We start from the raw sequence: 22,717 nt of genomic DNA, 5'->3' as shown, positions 1-22,717 counted from the left end.
GCGACAGTTGCCGGGGCCCCAGTGCACAATCGCTCTCACGATGCAGGGGAGTAGCATTTAGGTTTAAGACTGGAGGGCGAAAGTCAAAGGTGCGAAGGTTAAGTTTGGCTTGCAGCTCCTTTGTAAAAGATTCTCTGTAACCCTTTAGTAGTATTCTCAGTTCCTCTAGAAAAGCAGATGCAGACATCTTATCGCACTATAGCATCCAGAGTAGAGCCCAAAAGCAGTTGAACTATAACTGCTATACCCAGCTTGTTTGCTGGGGGGGGTGCAGAGGACTTGAAAATGGCCGCCACCAGAGACCTCCGCAGTCTGAATCGGGGCTCCGCTGTCATAAGCACACCAGACTTAGCACTTAAATGAGCATCAAAATAATCAGCATGCAGATTTACAAATGTTTATGTGCAAATGGTCCAGTATTTCAGCAGAAATCTGCGGATTCAGCTAATTCTATGCAGGAGCTCTCGATATTGCAACTAATCATGGCTGCTGCCCGGACACGCCCCCAATTTATTATACATTTTATACTCTGCAGCTTGTATAACAAGTAACTGGTAGCACATTAAGTGGAAAACAATTTTACAGTAAACTGACTCTTTAATCTCTTGCTCTGTATAATCGGACAAATCATAGAGAAATCTGCTTAGGCTCACTTAGGCTGTAGACAAAGGAGAATTCTGGTTATAACAGTCAGAAATATCTGAAAATAAAGTTGTCCTCCTCCTCCTCAAATACCTGACAAGTCTACCAGATATCCCTATATAAAATTGTATGTTATATAAATGTGTATTCTGTTATGTCTAGAATTTATTAAGTTAAATGGAAATTCAAGTACAAAAATTGAATGCTCTAATTTTTTACAGTACTGCAACTCTGTGTGTTTTACCCCTGCAAATAATTACTGGTTCTGAGCCAATTGGCAGTGGCAGTTGCACGACCCCGTCAATCACCATCTATGTTCAGCTCAGCAGCTGCAGTGTTTACAGCTCCAATAGGGAATTTAACTATGTGCTTAACCCACATGAATCAGATAGCATGCACAATAAAAAAAATCTAATTTACTAAACAAATGTACCTCTTTCTTTTGTTATTCTTTATTAAAACATAGCTCCTTTCTATTAGCACACACTGATGTACGCTTAGGAGCGTACCTTGTGCACTAAATGGCAGCAGTGTGTGCCACAATGTTTAAGAAGCAGCCTGTAGAGGGAGGTGTAGAGTGCAGTAACGTCACTCACTATATGATAAAACTCTATGGTAACCTACACTTTATAAAAGCTAGAAGAAACCTTTAAAAGGACGTGAACGCTCATGGCTTACCTAGAGTATGCAATTTCAACAGAGTCAATTTACTTCTACTAGCAAATGTACTTTGTTCTTTTGGTATAATTTGTTGATAACCCTAACTAGATAGACTCAGGAGCAGCAGTGCACTACTGGGAGCTAGCTGGTTATTAGTAGTTGTGTATATATGAATTCTGCTATTGGCTCACCAGATGTGTTCAGCTAGGTCCAAGTAGGGCATTGCTGGTCCAGACTTGGCTTTGCAGATGTTAAACAAATAGAGGCAGTTCTGAACTTTTACTTCCCACAAACAGTGTGCACAGGTAGTTGAGAAGGCAGAGCTGTGTGTGTTCCCTAATGTTACCTGCTGTAGATAAAACCAGAATACACTAAAAACACTATTTTTTTTTTTTTTTATTATTATTATTCATTTACTTTTGAGAAAGATGACAAGTTGAAAGTAAAAAGTTAGCGTGCAAAAGACGGAGGCGTGCTAACTTCAGGACTTCAGATATCGCGGCCGCGATTACTTTTCCCCATAGAAATCTTGGGGGTACGGTGAACCCCCCCAACTATTAGTTATCACTCACGCGCTAACTCAGCACTGCTCTAGACCAACTGCGCTAAACCCCGAAGATGTTAGGATTACTTACCATTCCTACATTGTTCACATAGAAGAACATTTTATTTTTATTTTTAAATCTATATTTCTATATAGCTCTAATGATATGTTTGTAAAATATATATATATCTATTCCTAAATATATCTATATGAATATATACAGATAGAAATAGATATACATATATTTTGTATATAAAGATATAAAAATGAAATATCTATACTATAATTACGTTTGCAATGTCCGTCGCCGTCGGCAGTTGCGCACACATCCTCAATGGAATGTTGGCAGCGCAAGGCCAAAAGAATTCACCTGGATTCAGCATCGCTGCATCCATTTTCGGAATCCACCAGGATGCAGCAAAGGCAAACGGAGCATTACAACAAAAAAAACTAACCGCCCGCATCAAGTATTTAAAAAAAAAAACATAATCGCCCGCAATAAGTATATAAAAAAAAAACTAACTGCCCGCAATAAGTATATATATAAAAAAAAAACTATCCGCCGCAATAAGTATTTAAAAATAAATCTAACCGCCCGTACTAAGTTTTGCATTACATTACATTAATCTATAATTACAAAAAATAAAAAAGGCTAACATTACAGAAAATAATAAACCAAATTATCAAACATTAAAAAAAGTAAATCTAATCCCTATGAAAATAAACAAGCCCCCCCAAAATAAAAACACCCCCTAATCTAAGAATAAACTGCCAATAGCCCTTAAAAGGGCCTTTTGTAGGGAATTGCCCTAAGTTAAACAGCTCTTTTAAGATTAAAAAATACTAAGTCCCCCCTAACAGTAAAACCCCCCAAAATAAAAAACCTAACACTTAAAAAACCTAAACTACCCATTACCCTGAAAAGGGCATTTATGAGCATTGCCCTTAAAAGGGCATTTAGCTCTTTTTCATTGCCCTTAAAAGGGCATTCTGCTCTTTTTCAAAGTGCTCAAAAAACCCTAAGTTAAAAAATAAAAAAAACAAAAATTTAAAAAAATACCTAACATTAAAGCCCCAAATAGGTACTCACGGTTCCTGAAGTCTGGCGGAGAAGGTCTTCTTCCAGGCGGGTCCATCATCTTCATCCACAGCAAAGGCGGCGTGGAGCAGAGATGGGGAGCGGTGTATCCAGATGTAGCGATCCTCGGAGGCGGCGACAGTCCTCGGCAGCGGTCCCCGGCGGAGGCTCTCCTCGGCGGCGGCTCTCCTCGGTGGCATGGAGGTTCCTCCTCATTCGATCGTCCGCCGCACACTGAAGATTAAATCCAAGGTACCCCATATTTATTGGGGTACCTTACATTCCTATTGGCTGAAATTTTCACATCAGCCAATAGGATGAGAACAAGTTAAATCTTATTAATAAATATGGGGTACCTTGGATTTAATCATCAGTGTGCGGCGGACGATCCTATGAAGAGGAACCTCCACGTTGCCGAGGAGCACTGCTGCCGGGGACCGCCACCGCCAAGGACCGTTGCCGCCTCTGAGGATCACCACATCTGGAAACACAGCTCCGCATCTCCGCTCCTCACCGTCTTTGCTGTGGATAAAGATAATGGACCCGCCTGGAAGAAGACCTTCTTCGCTCGACTTCAGGAACCGTGAGTACCTATTTGGGGCTTTAGTGTTAGTTTGGTTTTTTTTGGGCACTTTGAAAAAGAGCAGAATGCCCTTTTAAGGGCAGTGAAAAAGAGCTGAATGCCCTTTAAAGGGCAATGCCCATACAAATGCCCTTTTCAGGGCTATTGGTAGTTTAGATTAGAATAGGATTTTATTTTAGGGTGGCTTTTTTTTTTTTTTTTTTAAAAAGGGTATTAGATTAGGAATATTTATGTTTTATTTTAGATAATGCAGTTTTTTCTATAAACGTAACTTTTTGTATTTTCTGTAATCGTAGCTTTTTTATTTTTTGTAAACTTAGATTTTTTAATATTTTGAAATTTTAGGATTTTTTTTTTTTTTTTTGTAATTTTAGATATTTGTTAAAATAATTTAGGTTTTTAATTATTTTAAAATTATAATTTAATTAGGGTTAATTTACGGAGGTGTTAGGTTAGGGGGGATAGTTATTAGAAAAAATATTTTGCGTTCTGGGTGTGGGTTGGCGCCTTATAGGTTAATTCTTTTAGACTGCCCGACTTATAGCTTAAAAAATGCCCTCTGGGCAGGCTTATCGATTAGTTTAACAATAAAAAGAAAAAAAAATTATATGTGAAGAACATAGGAATTTCTATTTGAAATACCTTAAAACATATTGAAAATAAATACAAATTATATTGCATGTTTGGAATTGGAGCCCTTTCCAGTCAAATACCTTGCCATATACCATATCCTTTTTACCCCTTTTAAAAACTTTTTATTAATATTAAAATGATATTTTTTATTAAAAAGTGTATATGAGTGTAATATGTATTTTAATATGTTTTGGGTATGTTTGGTGAAAAATCTTTTTTAACTCTTACATTTTACCTTTACTGGAGCGCAAATTATAGCTTTTAATTTGTAATACCAGCACAAGTTAGCGTGTTGTGATATCCATTGAAAGTAAAGGTTGCACTTGAGTGAGGTCGGCCGCGGTAACCCTTCTCTGATAAACAAGCTTTACCATGGACTTGTAATATCAAGTCACGCGCTATTGTTAGCGTGGCCCAGTGATATTGAGCATAATGTCCTTGGCTTTTGTTAGCATGCCACTTGTAATCTGGCCCATAATAAATAATAATAATTATTAATATTATCATTTACTTGTATAAATAACCATTTGTTAGATCTGTAAGAAATCAGCTATGGATGAATCATTATGCACGTACATGCACGTATACAACATAATCTTCTGGTTGCAACATTATTTACAGTAACTGAAGCTTTCAATTACCTTAAATACTTTGTATCATTTGATCAAAAATGTCTACAGAATCATGTTCTATGTATTTTGTGATGTTGTGTACATAGTCAGACATTACATCATCATATGAGCAGTAATTGAAACAAGTTCAAGCTAACAGTGACCTAGTAAAAAACCTAATATAACCTAATGTTTTTATTTCATGATTCAGATAGAGCATACAATTTTAAACAACATTCCAGTTTCCAGTAATTCCAGTTACTTTGTATCCTTTGTTAAAGGATCCATAACATACCACTAGGATCAGAGCTGAACAGGTGAGCCAGGTGAGCCAGTGACAAGAGGAAAATATGTGCAGCCACAAATCAGCAGCTAGATCCCTGTAGTCCATTGCTGCTCCTGAGCCTACATAGGTATGCTTTTCAAGAATGCTTTTCAACAAAGGATACTGTGATAACAAAGCAAATGTAATAATTAAGTAAAGTGGAAAGTTGTTTAAAATGCCATGCTCTATCTGAATCATGAAAGTTTAATTTTGGCTTTACTTTCTCTTTAAATTCTATGTTGTCCTTCAAATCTAGCTTAATAACAATTATTGCATTGAAAATGATCAGTCCCTTCTAGGACAAAACTTTGATGTAGAATATCCCCTTTTATGAATAGAAATGGTAATGTGATATGTTTTATTCAGCTTTTTAAAGATATTCAGCATCAAGTGATTTAGGATTTAGGTAACGTCTTTTTAAGTGGTTACACTGTGACTTAAACATATGACATTCATAATAGAACTGAATGCTACATATGGTTGACATTTATGGGTTTTTCTTTTTTAAATATGGATTCCTTAAAGGGACACTCAATCAAAATTAAACTTTCATGATTCAGATAGAGCATGCCATTTTAAACAACTTTCTAATTTACTTCCATTAACTGTGCACAGTCTTTTTATATTTAAACTTTTTGAGTCACCAGCTCCTACTGAGCATGTGCAAGAATAAGTGTGTATGCATTTGTGAATGGCTGATGGGTGTCACATGGTACGTGTATGCATTTGTGATTGGCTGATGGCTGTCACATGGTACAGGGGGAGTGGAAAAAGACATAACTTTTAACATTGTCAGAAAAAAAATCTACTACTCATTTGAAGTTCAGACTAAGTGCTATTGCATTGTCTTGTTATCTTGCATTTGTTGATTATGCAAATCTACTGTGTTGACTGGTCCTTTAATAATACATTTTCCATAACATTTCTCTGATGATGATGTCACAGGGATGAACAGACTGTAACCAGAGAATGTTGCCTCAATATTACTGCAGTGATTTTCTGCAACGGAAACATTCTGTTAATGTAAGAGTAATAAAATTGTGTAACTTATTACCAAAGGAGGTAGTGAATGCCAATACCTTAGAAACATTTTTTAAAAAATGGGGGGGCGGAGCTAGCCTTTGAATAGCACGGACGTGCTGTCTTGGAGTTCCCGCTTATATCACAAATATACCTAACTTTTTTGTGAATACAACTAATATAAGCTATACTACTCTTTTAACACCCTTTCCACAAAAGTCTGCGCCCTCAGGGACACAGAATTGAGACGAGTGTGCTGAGCGGGAGCAACGACGTAACACTTCTTTATGAAGCAGCCCTGATCTTGGGAAACATTGAACTGCCCTCATCTACCCTTTCCTGTGTGGGAAGAAAAATACATTGGAGCACCTTCTTATAAGACTCAGGTGAGTACACAGAAAAGCCATTTAACTCTACCCCCATTTAGACCACATACAAGTGCCTCATGCGGATGCAGTTTTAATGGCACCACAAACTACTGACATACAGGTCAGGGCTGCGGAAACCCCCTCCTCCCCCACGCTAACCGGCTATTGTACATATGTACTGTACTCAGAAAGCAACCAGAAGCAGACCTTGAAATATACTCGGTAAGCTGCTCATAAGATTTTCAGGTTAACCCTACAGTGAAATGGAGTCCCTAGACAGGGGGGAAACGAGAGTCTCACAAAGATTAGAGAAGCACTTTGACAACCTTAAACAGAGTCTGCTTGAGGTCCTGGAACATGCTAGGCAGGTGCCACAATTTATACACTCCACACCGACACATGGAAATTGTCGATATTGCTCTACCACTATAAATGCCTGCTCTGACAGCGGGAGTGATGAGCACAGTTGCCACGATCTACAATATACAGCATCCCACCTGCCCTCCACCAGACATGGGAGCCCTCGATCTGAGACCATCCCTCCCAGCCTATATGGGAATCTATATGGTGAGTCTATTCCACTCAGCACTACAAAGGACCCAAAGCACAACCCTACAATTCTCTCACTAGCTGACAACAAAAGAATGGTGATGTTGCCCTATGGGATCTCTACTCAGATCAGACACCTCTCCAGGATTACGGTTACCCTCCCTTTGTCCCTGCTCTCTGGGCCTCAATGCAACACATGAGACTAGTAAACTCTGTTACCTTACTTTGCCTGGATTTCCATAAGTCAGGAGTAGGCTAAAAACAAAAACATGTGACTGTTGATGTACAATCTAGAGTTAGACTAGTTTAACCTTATGTTTGCTTGCCTTCTTACAGTTCTCGTTGCTTTCTTCACATGTGTCAATTATTGTGTCTGATTAACATACTAGTCATAGCAGCTGTCTATTTTTATTTCTATAACTTACATTAGATTTCTTTGAGGCTTAAGAAACATATATGAATAATATAGCTCATAAGTCTTAGATACTACACCCACACCCATTTCCCACAATCCTTGCAGGGTCCCTAGATATCTATTTAATTTGGGAATATTGGCAACTATAGAACACTAAACTTATCTCAGAAAAGCAGTCTACTCATTTTAAATATAGCATGTACCTATATTCAATCAGCATCTAGTATCTACGCGACATAAAACCTTCCTGAGTACTCTGTCCTTATACCTACATAAGCTTTTCCATTATGGGTACTGCCAGCGGCCGAGGCAGTGCAATAATTGATGGAGGAAGAAGGCGGTATCTCATCTAACTTATTTGCCTAAAAAAGTAAGGTACAGGACATCATAATTTTATATTGTATTTCTTCCCACTAGCTATTAACTAGCATTAGTGCGTTGACTGTAGCTTTGAAAATAGGTGTTAACCCTATTTGAATGAAATATCTGGCTTGCAGACAGGAGGGTGTTTTACCAATGCCACAATACTATTGGATGCTTTTCGTATAGGACCTGTGTGTATTAAAGGGTAGCACCCAGGCCTCGGTATGTCAGTTTTGCACATTGAGAAAGGCTGCGAGGACAGCCAAAACGCATTTGTGTCTATTTAGGTGCATATCCCTTGCACTTTTTTAACATTTAACTGTAATTTGATGTCAGTCATCCCTATCACCTGAAGTCGAGGTATGCTGTTATCGGCCAGGAAACAGGGGGATGACTGAACATTTACTTAGTTGTTAATTTTGGTTGGTTTTAGTTAGGTATACTATGGGATATTATTCTCCATTTTAATTGTTTATTATTAAAGGATTAAGTTTTATAACGTATCATATAGGAAGGAGTGCTCAATTAAACCCCTACTTAGGTTCTTCCCTAAATTCCCAGTTCTTGATTATCATATATAGGGGGGCAGCACCGGAATTTATCTAACAGGTTTCAATTTATTCCTATTATCACTTAGACTAGTGCAAGTATATTTTCTCTCCATTATTCCAGTAATCATCACAATATCCTAGGGACCATATTACTATACAGCGGCCTCAGAGTGACCTACTATGGTAGCTGACTGAGTACAATCTAATACAGTTTCTCTATAGTGTTATTTATACGAGCGGCTCTTGTCCGCTGTACCCTTTCACCCAATATCTCACTTAACAATTCAGTTCACCATACACTTTCCATTAAGTTGTTTTGTTTTTTTGTTTTTTTATTTGTACATTCATAATATAGATCTAAGTGACTACCATCTGACAAAACATTCACGATACAATATGCCCAAGAGCGGCCAGCACAGTAGTTACTTCACAGCTATGTATTAAGAGAAAACTAAGGTTTCATTCATGTATGTCCAACCTTTTTATTCATGTTTCAGACATTTACTGTTATAAAGAATGTATTATTTAATGCTTTGCATATACAGGTTGATATTTTTACTTTGTCACTTCTAATGTAAGTTTTTGCTCTTTAACTTCTTAGAGACTTATGGAGATTGCAAACTTTATACATTAAATTAAAGGGACACTCAGGTTTTATTAAATTTTAATGATTCAGATACAGCATGTCATTTTAAACAACTTTCCAATTTACTTCCATTAAAAAAAATGTGCACAGTCTTTTATATTTACACTTTTTTTGAGTCACCAGCTCCTACTAAGCATGTGCAAGAACTCAGACTATACGTATATGCATTTGTGATTGGCTGATTGCTATCACATGGTACAGGGGGAGTGGAAATATACATAACTTTGAAATGTGTTAGAAAAGAATCTACTACTCATTTGAAATTCAGAGTAAATGTTATTGCATTCTCTTGTTATCTTGCATTTGTTGATTATGCAAATCTGCTGTGTTTACCGGTCCTTTAAGCATATGTTTATTATTCCTCAGTTGGGATTTTTAGGCTTCAAATTCTCCTGACCATTGTAATGTTGTGAGCATAATACACATTCACCTGTGAGCGTTAATATTTTTACCTGAAATGATACTCTATATATTCATTTATTATATTTATGACAAACTTTATATTTTCCTTTTGTTGTATCATACAAAAAACTCAATAAAAATCTGCTTTGTAAATAAAAAAAATTGTATACATTTCTGGCTAGAAACAGAATTCAGGGATATGATTGATTGTGTTAAATGGGTCACCTTTTAATGGGATTAATTTAAGTTTAACTGGAGCTTTTTTGTAAAGTATATTAGATTTCAATGGACTTCTGTTTTTTTTCAACCTCATCTACTATGTTACTATGTTATGTTACATGCAACCCTAGCAGCAATAACCATAGTGAAGGAAAACTATGTTAACCACCTTGGAAGCCAGAAAGGGTTAAAAAAACAATGTGGAAAATCTTGTATCAACTGGGTTTACACTTTCAATTTAACCATAACTCCTAACTTAAGGCTAACCCAAAACTCCCAGTCCTCACCCATAATCCTGACCCAAATGTTATATGGTTAACACTGAAGCAATGTTCTAAAATATATCTGCTGGTCATATATGGCTAATTGTAGTAATAAAGAATGTTATCTTGTTTTTGTTTTGTTTGTTTTTTATTTCAGTCTTTATAGGAAGACCACATCATATACATGCCACATATGTGCAAAATGCTTACCATATATTCTTAGTCATAAAGGCTTTGTTTTATTTTTTATTTGTTATCATGCCCCTGGGTAAAAAATGTCTCATGAGCATTTAGCAGCTGCTTTCATTAACCAAAGTGTATAAATTTTATTCATATAAATACAGTATGTGTGAGTGTGTGTCCTTATGTAAGTGTGTGTGTGTGTGTTTAAAACAATATTATAATATCATTGTGAGGGGGTGGAAGTCTTGGAGAGTTCCCACACTTTTTTTGTAGGACTTGACCCCTGAGTATATCCAGTTCCAGAGCACTCACTTTGTTCATGTGGCCCCCATGGGAGAAGAACATTTGGCCAGTGGCCCCCAGATACAATGAGTTTGATACTTTTGATTTAAACCATGCATGCCAAATTCATATAGATACAATTGCTCATGTGAGATAGCTCATCTTACAGTCACATCTTGCCATTTAATTTTTATTTTATTCTTTTCAATATTATTATAATATCATTGTGAGGGGGTGGAAGTCTTGGAGAGTTCCCACACTTTTTTTGTAGGACTTGACCCCTGAGTATATCCAGTTCCAGAGCACTCACTTTGTTCATGTGGCCCCCATGGGAGAAGAACATTTGGCCAGTGGCCCCCAGATACAATGAGTTTGATACTTTTGATTTAAACCATGCATGCCAAATTCATATAGATACAATTGCTCATGTGAGATAGCTCATCTTACAGTCACATCTTGCCATTTAATTTTTATTTTATTCTTTTCAATGTTTCCTTTTTTTATGGACTGTTTTATAGAGGATGTGCTTTTATTGTTTTCCTTAGTTTGTTTTGCAATGTTTTGAAGCTGTTTTGGTGATGCCAGTTCTATGAGAAAAGTTGTTAACAGTTGGAAGATAGATGTGGCCACACTAATTCAAATGGAACTGATTTTTCAAATAGCTGCAAATATCTTTGAATTCCCCAGTTTTTAAGTTATTTTTTTTTTAGGGAAATGTAAGTTTTACAATTGAGATCTAGATTGTTAGCAAGCCTCCATGTACTAATATTTTTTAATGTATTTACAATAAAGCTTTGATATTTTGTCCTATGTTACCCTCCTTTTTGAGTGCAACCATTTTTCTATATAATTGGAACTAAGGGGGTCTTCAGGTTAAGGGTATTTATAATGGGGGTTCACCTTTAGCAACAATAACACTGGCACATATATAAAATAGTTACCAGTGTCATATAGTATTGGATCCAAACTATGATAAGCTGTTCTCTATGACTAGATGTAAAGGGCTACTACGATATAATGATGACAATTACTGATTTGCACTAAATAGTAGCAGGCTGATTGTTGTACTAAACAAGAAATAGCAAGCGTTAAATATCAGTAAAACACATTCATTTTATAACTATGCATGCGATCTAATTTTCCCACCACCACTGATTGACATTTTAATTACATTTAAATTATGAAGGAGATCAAACGCAGAATAATGTAACCTTTATAAAAATTTATTTTGAATTGAACATGTATAAAATGATTTGAGTTCAAAATAGTACAATTTCCAAAATTTCCAGTGGCTCAGTATCAGCTTCAGTTCTATATTTATATATCATTATTAAAGTTCTGACATATACACATATATACAATAAAGAGACATTGATGTCTATGGCAGTACCAAATGAAAATTAACCATTTTTAAATGGTCCTCATTCAGTAGTGTTCAGTAATATTTTCAAGTAACTGACACACCATAAAAAGGTAAATAAATAAATTTAATTAAAAAAATATTAGCATAGATATTACATTAGAAGTTTAATAAACTAGAAATTATGTGGAAAATGTAATATTACAAAACAGATTTTTTTTTTTTAAATCTTTTTTTCTCTTTTTAGCATCCCAACCAGCTGTTGTTTTTTAAAATACGCAAGATCCTCTTAGACTCAATTTTGAATTCATACTGCCGTTTGCCCACAAATAAATAAAGGAGTCCTGAAACAATAGAAATGTACAATTAATATAAACATAATTGGATATGATGTTAGTATGTTTATAATGATCTTTTATATCCATAAATTATACATTGAGTAGTAAGAATAAAACAAAAAGTTATAAAATGTGTGCTTAATTTTAACTTATTAGTTACAAATATCAACATTGTCTTAATCATTGTCAATTTGATTTTATTATTAATTAAAAATATTTAAGCAATATAATATTGAAGTTATTACTTACAATTCACATTTACATGTACAGAATGCTATAAATGATTAGGGAGATCTACATTTCTATATAAACAATCTTTCTCATGTTGTGAAATATGATTTTCACACTAAAGCATTATTTAGCAATTCATTTTCTTATGAAAGCACCATGTTAAAGGGGATATGAGTAAAGAGGTGGAAATCCAACATTGTGTCTTTTTGTGTTCATTAAATCTGCAAATTAAACTATGGAGATATACAGTATATGTATGTACTGTATATATACTGTGATATATATATATATATATATATATATATATATATTGTGACCCCCAACTATGAAGCTGCTACTGGTAACTGTTACTACACGAGGGAAACTTAGCTGGCAGTAAAAATAAAGTCACTGATCCTGCCTGCATTTATAATTTTGCCTGTAGGTGTCACTGTACTGTTGTAGCGTAAAGGAGGTTTAGCATTCAATATGGTAGCTGCTAAACGTTTCCAATTTGTTGACTTCATTTTTTTTAATGTATACCAAAGATTAATCAGTGATTTAGCTTTACTCAATACCCTATTACAAGTATTGCTGACTTCTATATTAACTATATAGATGTATATATATGAAAACTTTGGTTTAAATAACCATGTTTACTAATTAGCTGATTATTTCACTTGTGCTCTAGTTCAGATATTCACAAAAGCTGGCCTGTTATGGAGGCCTAAGAACAGTTTTGAAAACCAGTGTTTTAAAGTGATGATAGAAAAAGCTGTGCTAGTTAAAGGTAGGAAACTAGCAAATAAAATGTGATACCTCTAGAATAATGAGCTGCTTTTATCCTCTCATTGATTCCTGGAAAATCTGTTTTGATGGAACGAGGAAATCCTTTGTCCATGGTTTGTCTATCTTCATCATAACTAAAAAAGAAACAAGCTAAGGTGTTACTATGGGAAGGTACATGTTTATTTATAAGGCTGTTCAATTAAAGTACTAACAATACAATTTCTTCACAAAATTATCTTTTAATTGTGATTATTTTAAAATCAAACAAACATTTTTATTTTACAATACTGTGATATAATTTTGTTAATATTTTTTTTTTAAGTTTTTATTCTTTTTAATTTTTATTCTTTTTTACATAAATATAATATTATTATTTTTTTCTTACCTCCAGTATTTGTCACCAATAAAGAAATATGTTTTTCCTAGATGTTCCACATGGACTGCTGCATCAATTTTCTTAACATTCTTTGCAAATCCTAGTTTACCAATGTTCTTTGGGTATCCTTGTACAACATCAAATCCACTTAGAGCCCAAAATTTGGAATCTATTGAGAGAAAAAAAGCAGCATGCTAAACATGAACTCTATAAACACTGTATAATTTATTTACACTAAATTAGGGATATATTTATATATATATACATATATTATATATATATATATATATATATATATATATATATATATATATATATATACTGTATATATATAGGGCTAAATTACAAGTGAGGTGCAAACAATTGTACTAGCATTATCTTAATCATTTTTACTTCCATTGCGCTTGTATTACAAGTTGAGCAAACTCGAGATTGCGCTACTTTATGGCGATTGAAGAGCTGTGGTTAACTGTTTTCCAAAACAAAAAAGTTGCACAAAGCACTTCAAAAATACATTACAAAGTACAGTTACACTTATATTAACACTGTCTAATAAAAAATATTTTTTTTAAAAAAATAATGCACACAAAAGTTATAAGGGCTCAAAGATAGGAGATCTCGGGTGATAAAAAAAACAAAAACAAAAAGGAATTTAACATTAAGATACATTGCTAAATATGTATTTATATATATATATATATATATATATATATATATATATATATATATATATGTGTGTGTGTGTGTGTTCATATGTATTTATGTATGTATATATAACTATCAATACATATATACACATAAATACATATGTAAACATATATATATATATATATATATATATAAATGCATTAGAGCGCTTTGCCATTAAGTAGATTAGAGCATGCTAAAACATATTTATGCAATATTCATATTTAATAAAGATATTAACTATGTATTTACTATAAATATTTTACAATGGCTAATGCGAATATGTTGTTTTTGCGATGGGTGTTAGTTTTTTTCAACTCTTTTTCTAAACTCCACTGACTTCTATGGAGAATGTGAATATGCTATGTTGTTTGCGCGATGGTGTTTTTTTTCCCAACAATTTTTTTTCTCCAATGATTTCTACGGGGGAATACATGCCCGTGCACTCGATAATATAAGTTAGGATTTTTGCTCCAGTCTGGTTACTGCTTGCGAAAAATAAATAAAAATGTAACTTGTAATATGAACCCAACCCAACTAGCACAAAACGTTTAACTCTAGCAAAGGTTTTGCGATTGCGAAAAAACACATATTAGTGCACCACTTGTAATCTAGCCTATAACGTTTTAGAAATATCTTTCAGTATAAACACAAATTGATTTATTATGTACAACAGAATATAGAAATATAATTGTAAGACATATATGCATTTTTATTTTGATTTACTTTATTATTTTTGTTTCTTATTACTTTATAAAACAGCAGTAGTAATTGCTTCATCTTTATGTTCCCCTGTTTTACTGCTGCAATAAAATATTATAAAAGTGACTAAGCAAACATATTTGGTTATAAATAGTTGCTATAATGTTTTTTTGTACTAAAATATATAATGATAATATATTGCTTCCTTTTTTCATAAAAAGGCTTTGAAGCAGTAAAACTATGATACATTTTTAAATTGCTTTCTTGTATTTTTAATTTTCCAACCAACATGTTTATAGAAGTGCTAATGAGTATTACAGTGAAAGGTAGGAAGTACTCTCAATTATTCTGTCCTCAAGGGTGCAGCATTCTTGGCAAACATCCAATTAAAGGGACACTGAACCCAATTGTTTTCTTTCATGATTCACATAGAGCATGCAATTTTAAGCCACTTTCTAATTTATTCCTATTATCAATTTTTCTTCGTTCTCTTGCTATCTTTATTTTAAAAAGAAGACATCTAAGCTTTTTTTTTATTCAGAACTATGGACAGCACTTTTTTATTGATGGATGAGTTTATCAACTAATCAGGAAGAACAACCCAGGTTGATCACCAAAAATGGGCCGGCATCTAAACTTACTTTCTTGCATTTCAAATAAAGATACCAAGAGAATGAAGAAAATTTGATAATAGGAGTAAATTAGAAAGTTGCTTAAAATGTCATGCTCTATCTGAATCACGAAAGAAAAAAATTGGGTACAGTGTCCCTTTAAGATAAATAATAAAGATAAATATTTATTAAAGACCATCACTGATGTATTATTTTTTAACATACTTCTTTATTATAATTATCCCAATAGAACTTGATTACCACTAAGGTTTCAGTTTTACAGTAAAATAAATCTCCAAATTACAAATATTATTTACCTTTAAAAAAAAGGACTTCATCTGTGTAAGGATTCTCATAGGCAGCATCAATATCAACTGGCAACTCTGGCCAGAAAGATTGAATAAAATTGAGCTCAACTTCAGTTGCTTGTGGGTGTTTACGTAGGAAAAACCTGTTTTGAAAATTAATAAAATAACTATTAGTTTAAATAATTTATAGTTATTCAAAATAATCTTAATTGTCTTGTTTTCCTTACATTTAAATCTGAAATTCATTTTAGAATTTAACATAAAGCTTTATAAATCTAATTCTAATATAGTTACTGGTTTAGATTAGACACACTTGAATTTTGCTTTTACATTTTTTTAGGAAGGCTATATTTACTATGTGTAATAAAATCACTTTTCCTTACAAAAGATTCCTTCAAAAAATAAGAAAACATTCTAAAAATGAAAAAACTGACATGATATTATCTTTTTTTTATAATTAACACTCACCTGTTTACAAAGAAAAACATTTCTCCTCTTAGTGTAGTTACAGCATCAATCTCAATGTTAGGATCACAACTTGATGGAGTTGATGGTCCTGTTGGTTGGACAGCATCTGAGTTTTTTCCTTATAGGAAAAAAAAGAGTATAATTTGTATTCATATAAAGGACATTCAAATTAATATCATTAAAAGGTAACTGTAATTGTTTGAATTTGAATCTGATTTTACTATACTTAAAAGATTTTTTTCTATAAATGTGTTTATATAAATCACAAGTTATTTAATAATCGTGAGAATGAATATTGCCATGACCCTATACTGCAAATTTTACCAGGATTGATGATAATGAGTTGCACAATACATATGAGAATATGTGCTCTTTAACCAACTGGAAACACTTTTGCAATGTTTCTCTTAAAATTATTGTATGATGACATGTACATACCAAAGCCATGGTATTTGGTGAAACATTGTTGAGATGTGGGTATTTGTATTATCCCTCTTTATGTAGTGATTACATTTAATCATTTTGCATCACATTTGTAAAACCCTGTAAAAAAAGTGTTTAACATAAATATTGCTCATTTAATGTATTTACCATATAGAAACTGTATGGCATTTATATCATCTTGAGGGAGCTGAAATTTATCTGGATCAGTATTTGGGTAAGTTGGATACATCAGGGCACCGGGGTCATCAGAATGGGAAAGCCCCAAAGAATGTCCAAATTCATGAGCAGCCACAAGAAATAAATTGTAGGCTATAAAATAAAAATAAAGAATTGATTTAGTCACATTATTAAAAGTCTGTTGCATGTAGAAAACAAAATCTAAATCATAGGTCAATTGTATAAGCTTGTTATTTAATCTAGCAATAAATCTGATAATCAAGATGTTGAAACATTTACATGATTTAATGTATAAACTGGTACATTATGATTAAAAGCAATTTTAAGTTTGTTTATCTTATATTTTAACTACCTTTTTTGGTTTTTGTAAAGGATTCATCTTCATCAAAATGAGCATCTCCTCCAATACCTTTGCCAGGTTGAAACGCGTGGGCTAATAGTCCATCCCGTCCATCAAATGGCGAATTATCATGATGATCTTTTAAAAATACAGAAAATATAAATATATAATGCAGATGAGCTTTGATGTGTGTGCAAGATGTTGTCAATTAATAAATAGTTCTTGACTACTAAATAATTAATTGTAATTGTTTTGATGTGCATATATTACTTTTACTAGATCCTATCATTATTGCATTTAATCTGTTTCTGATGTTGATACAATTTCAGACTGTTGGCTTATGGGGGGGGGGTTCATAGCAACTACTTATTTTAGACTGATGATAAATTGTTCTCTATGCTTTTTCTACCTTATTAATTACTAATTGAAAACTAATTTAAAAATGAGTAAATTAAGAAAATCTTATATTGCTTGTAAACATCAATTCTTCCTACAAATATACCATTTGTCTTGGGTTAAAACTTTTAAATTATATTCCAGCTAAAATAAATATCCAATTGCATAAAAATAAATTAACAATTGTTAATTAATTCACCCCAGGTGTTGCATGTAACTAAAAATGTAAATGCTCTAACCCAGAAGTTATCGTTTGAAATGAAATCTGTTTAAACATTAGAATATCTGAATTTAAACATATGATTGTGTATTCATGCAGACTTCAATGTCTATGGTTATCAACATACCACTATAATATTTGAACACATTTTTAAATATTTGGTACTAAGTATTAATAGCATTTGACACAGCACTGAAATATACACCTGACAGGTCACAAATATACCCAGTTCAAACATTTCCAGAAGGTTTGTACCATAGGTAGGGAAATCAGAGTAGATTTAAATTAAACATGGTATATGATATGATTTTATTCCCTGTACTAAAGAAAGTTGTGTTTCAAGCTATGTATTGTTGGTTGTATTACACTATAGAACCTGCATAAACTATTAGCGTAATACCTAAAAACCATTCACAAAACAATTGTAATAGTTACCTCCAGATACAAATGAGATCTCAATATCAGAAATGTCATCGTAGAGTCTAGTAAATGTTAATGGGGTCACATCACTCCATATTTTAAAAGCCTTCTCAATGGCTTTTTCCACATCAGCTTGGGCCAGGTCTGGAGTGAAGTTCAAAATTCTGTAAGAAAATAGTTATGTTAGCTGCTGTGTATTATTGAGAATCACCACGATTTGTGACACCTTCAGTTTAGTTTAACATTGCATTTTAGGTCTATTTCTTTTTTTCATTTAGAGTTCCTTAGATTGGAGAAGGTGTGAGAGGTAATGAATTTATGTCAAGGAACTTTAAAAAGACAGTCAATTTCTGATGACTATCTCAGTTTTGTCAATACACTTGCTGAAAACAAACAACCCTGGTATTCACAGGAGCTTATTTAACACATAATGAGCAATATATTTTGATAATTTCCTAGAAATTTTATAGAACGCTCTTGTTTTTGCTAGTCCTTAGTACACCCTCAGTGTGTCAAGGAAGAACCAGAGAGGGTAATTTTATTTGTTAAAGGGCCATAAAACCCAAAATGTTCTTTCATGATTCAGAAAGAACATACAATTTTAAACAACTTTCCAATTTACTTCAATTATCAAATTTTCTTTGTTTTCTTGTTATCCTTTGTTGAAAAGCAGGAACTTAAGTTAAGGAGAGTTCACGTCTGCAGTACTATATGGAAGCACTTTTGCAACAATATTAAACAACACTAAATCATTAAAACAAAAGTGTGGTTTTCATGTCCCTTTAAGTAAAAAGACTAGGCCTCACAGTCAACAAGCTTCACACTAATCATTTAATATCCTTTGTTCTTAATAATAGCTTAGTGTAATAGATAAGTGGACCGAAAATTAACATTTTTAATCATGCATATTAAAAAAAAAACTATTTAAACATGTAACATAATATTGCATGAAGAAAATGAGGAGTAGCTATGGTTTAAGACCTGTTCACTGACTGATAATCAGATCTTCTACTGCTTTATTGTTTGACAGTGACACATCTCACATTATAGTGATTTATTGGCCTCAAAATCATAAAAACATGTTTTTCCCTCAGTATAGGAACATCCATTTTATAAAAAGCAAAACTGTAATACTTTTAAAACCTCTTTTAGATCTAAAAAAAGGCTTGTCTGGGTGTGAGGGGGGGTTAGTTTATATTATATTATACATAGGAGATATGGAGGGGTATCTTGGTCAAAGTAGGGGTCACTTTGAGCTTTACCACAAGATCTAAGGACTGTGGATCTTTGTAGACCCTAAGGTACAATTATATATCTACGGTGGGATCAAATAACAATCTAGTTTTTCTTCTTGTCGCTCACTAACTTTTTTAATTTTCTTATCTCTTCCCCTTATTTGAGGTGTCTTAGCAGACTTTTACATTTAGCAGTTTAGCTCAATGTGATACTATTACTTAAAGGGACAGTCATTTTTATTGTTTAAAAAGATAGACAATCACCTTTATTTCCCATTGCCCAGTTTTGCACAGAAAACATAGTTATATTAATACACGTTTTACCTCTGTGATTACCTTGTTCCTAAGTCTCTTTTGACAGCCCCCTTATCACATGACGTTTTATTTATTATCTTATATTGACTTATATTGACTTATATTATCTTATATTATCTTATATTGACTATTAAGCCAATTAGTGCTGTGTTGTGCAAAACCCACAGGTGTGAGCACAAAGTTATCTATATGGCCCACATGAACTTGCTTACACTGATGTGAAAAGCAAATACAAAAGCATGTGATAAGAGGCTGTCTTTAATGGCTTAGAAACTGCAGAAATTTAGAGGTTTAAAGGTTATAAAGTATATTAATATAACTGTGTTGGTTGTGCAAAGGTGGGGAATGGGTAGTAAAGGCGTTATGTATCTTTTTAAACAATAACAATTTTTGTGTTGACTGTCCCTTTAAGATTGGGCATAGCATTATGTGCCTATGTCTGCCACATAATTGGATTTGTTGATAGAAATATATTGTATGTTTAGATATTGAAAATGTATACTCTTATATGTATAGTCACTCGACTAATTGAATGTCTCTCTCTACAGCTAAAATCATATGAATAATAATAAAAAAGCTAATTAATCTACCACCCTTTAAAATGTTAAAGTGTAAAACTGATTAGTACAACCAATTTGTTCATTTACCTGTAAGTCAAATTTTTATTTGGCCATGCAATACTTTTTTCAACGGTACCATATTGACCAATATCATGCACTCCACATCGGGGTTTCTGCATTACTTCCACTGTCTCAGAGTCCAGTTTCCCAGTCACTTTCAGACCAAAAAACTTCTGCATTTGCTCAAGTTTCTCAGAAAATGGATTTGCGCTCTTTTTTCTGCCGACTGGTACGCCTTCTGTTTTCAGGTTATAAAACCTTTTCAGGTATTTCTGTAACAGAATAAACAAATAGATATTTTTTTATACAGTTTTAAACTAGTATGTTTTTTTTTAATTGCCTGTTTAAAATATGAGAATTTGCTAATTTTCAGAAGTTGAAATGAACCCTGCTGGAATATCAAGGCTAATTATGCTACATAATTTTGCCTAATTGCCTTTAACTGATGATAACTGCACAGCAATGCATTTCATACTAGCATTATGACTTTGGCTAGCCTTGTATTCTGCAGACTTAAGCTCGGATTGGTTGCTTCAAATTAATCAAATGGTAGCTGGAGTCTATGTTAATTTATTATAAAAGCATTTAGGCTGATATGTAATTCTATAGCAACACAACAGAAATGTATTTTAATTGCATGATGTCTACTGTCCCTTTAAAGGAACAATGTAATAAAAAATATTTATATCGTCCATATGAAAGAGGTGCATTTAAAAAAAAAAACTGTTTAAATGGAAAGGAAACACGCATTTTTTCTTTCATGATTCAGATAGAGCATACACTTTTAAACAACTTTCCAATTTACTTCTACTATAATTTGCTTCATTATTTAGGTATCCTTTGTTGAAAAGCATAGCTTTGTAAGCTCAGTATCTGGGTGATATTGATGGGCAGCCACCAATCAGCAAATAGCACCCAGGTGCTGAGCCTACGAAGCTATGCTTTTCAACAAAGGATGCCTAAATAATGAAGCAAATTATGCTCTATCTGAATCATGAAAGAAAAACGTTGGGTTCCCTAAGTAAACATTATTGCATTCTCTTATTCATCATGCATGTTTTGATTATGTGATTCCTCTGCATTTATAAATTACAGGAAAACAGGAAAAATAATTAAAGTATATGGAACATGTTTTCACTATGTATAATTAAACGTGTTACGGACAATTTTATTTTTACACATTTTATAAATACACATATGTAAAATGAAACTAATAAACACATATAAAAAAGTACAAAATATTACAGTATTGTAGTGCCATGCTTGTAAAGACTAACTACCATGCATTAAAGGGAAAGGGACGTCAAGACTGCATGATTCAGATAGAGCATGCAATTTTAAGTCTTTTAAATTGACTTCTGTTTGCAAATGTGCTTTGTTCTCTTGGTCTTGAAAAGGAATATGCACCTATACTAAACTAGTGGGAGCTAGCTGCTGATTGGTGCCTGCACACATTTGTCTCTTGTGATTGGCTAACTAGATGTGTTAAGCTAGCTGCTAGTAGTGCAATGTTATTCTTTCAGCAAAGGATAACAAAAAAATGAAGCAAATTTGATAAAAGAAGTAAATTGGAAGTTGTTGCGAATCCTTAGGCATTCTATATCAACAGAAGGAATTTAGGCTGCACCCCTGCTGCCTAAAAAATCAATGCCACCCTTTCTTACAAAGCTCTGTTTTGCTTTAACCATGTTAGTTTTTCATTAATAAATGTAATGCATCTTGCTATGCTTTTCCATCATGTCTGAATAAAGAGATAGAGAGAGGGAGCAAGAGTGCCAAAACAAAAAAAATACCTTTAACCTTGCATTACAGTTTTTATAGCTTGTATTAGTTTTTAAAATGTCTATCAAATGAAGCCCGTAGGTTAAAAAAAAAGATAATTGCATAGCTATTTAATCATGACAAAGATTCACATAACATAATTATTTTTAAATGATTTAAAGAAATAAATGTCTAATTAACTTAAATACCTCAGCAAGTTCATGTTGTTGCTCCACATCTGTTTGGGGCACGGCTGGGAATGCATTTGTAGCTGCTACACACAGTAGCAGGACAACGGGAAGAAAAGTCATTTCTCTAATGTTCTCAGAAGGTGCTTGTATTTTCTAAGTGCCTAAGGTTGTCTTTATATAGATCCTGGATGTCTCATAAATCAGTGACTCAAAATGGAATTTCCTAATTACAATCATATGGATCTGAGCCAAAACAATGATACACAGCTTCAGTTAGGTAATGCTGAGCAATTTCTAAAAAGTGACATCCTGACAAGACAAGACCCCCCCCCTTGTTATTTATGTTATCGAAGAAGCAAAAACAAACAAAAACATTAAATCTTAGTAATAGTAACAAAAAAGTATCTAAAAA

The 22,717-nt window shown here is 33.2% G+C and overlaps 1 protein-coding gene across 1 annotated transcript; it reads right to left on the bottom strand.

The window, feature by feature from the left end:
* Positions 1-11,544: 11,544 nt before the first annotated feature.
* On the bottom strand, positions 11,545-22,461 carry LOC128652123 (matrix metalloproteinase-18-like). The gene is made up of 10 exons (XM_053705062.1): positions 22,324-22,461; positions 20,381-20,625; positions 18,199-18,347; positions 17,160-17,285; positions 16,778-16,939; positions 16,187-16,304; positions 15,728-15,861; positions 13,420-13,579; positions 13,065-13,168; positions 11,545-12,041 (listed from the first exon to the last, which is right to left on the bottom strand). Exons 1-10 carry the CDS (start codon positions 22,423-22,425, stop codon positions 11,941-11,943), a joined length of 1,401 nt encoding a protein of 466 aa, XP_053561037.1. The 5' UTR covers positions 22,426-22,461; the 3' UTR covers positions 11,545-11,940.
* Positions 22,462-22,717: the final 256 nt, after the last annotated feature.

Source organism: Bombina bombina, chromosome 3 (genome assembly GCF_027579735.1).
Source record: "Bombina bombina isolate aBomBom1 chromosome 3, aBomBom1.pri, whole genome shotgun sequence".
Lineage (NCBI taxonomy): Eukaryota > Metazoa > Chordata > Amphibia > Anura > Bombinatoridae > Bombina > Bombina bombina.
Note: the sequence above shows the minus strand (reverse complement) of the source record. Positions and strands in the feature narration are given on the sequence as shown.

Coding starts and splice junctions, on each gene's coding strand:
- LOC128652123 (XM_053705062.1), bottom strand. CDS start 22,425: ATGACTTTTCTTCCCGTTGTCCTGCTACTGTGTGTAGCAGCTACAAAT. Junction 16,940..17,159: donor CTTTACAAAAACCAAAAAAG/GTAGTTAAAATA, acceptor TTTATTTTATAG/CCTACAATTTATTTCTTGTG. Junction 15,862..16,186: donor ATGTTTTTCTTTGTAAACAG/GTGAGTGTTAAT, acceptor TTTTCAAAACAG/GTTTTTCCTACGTAAACACC.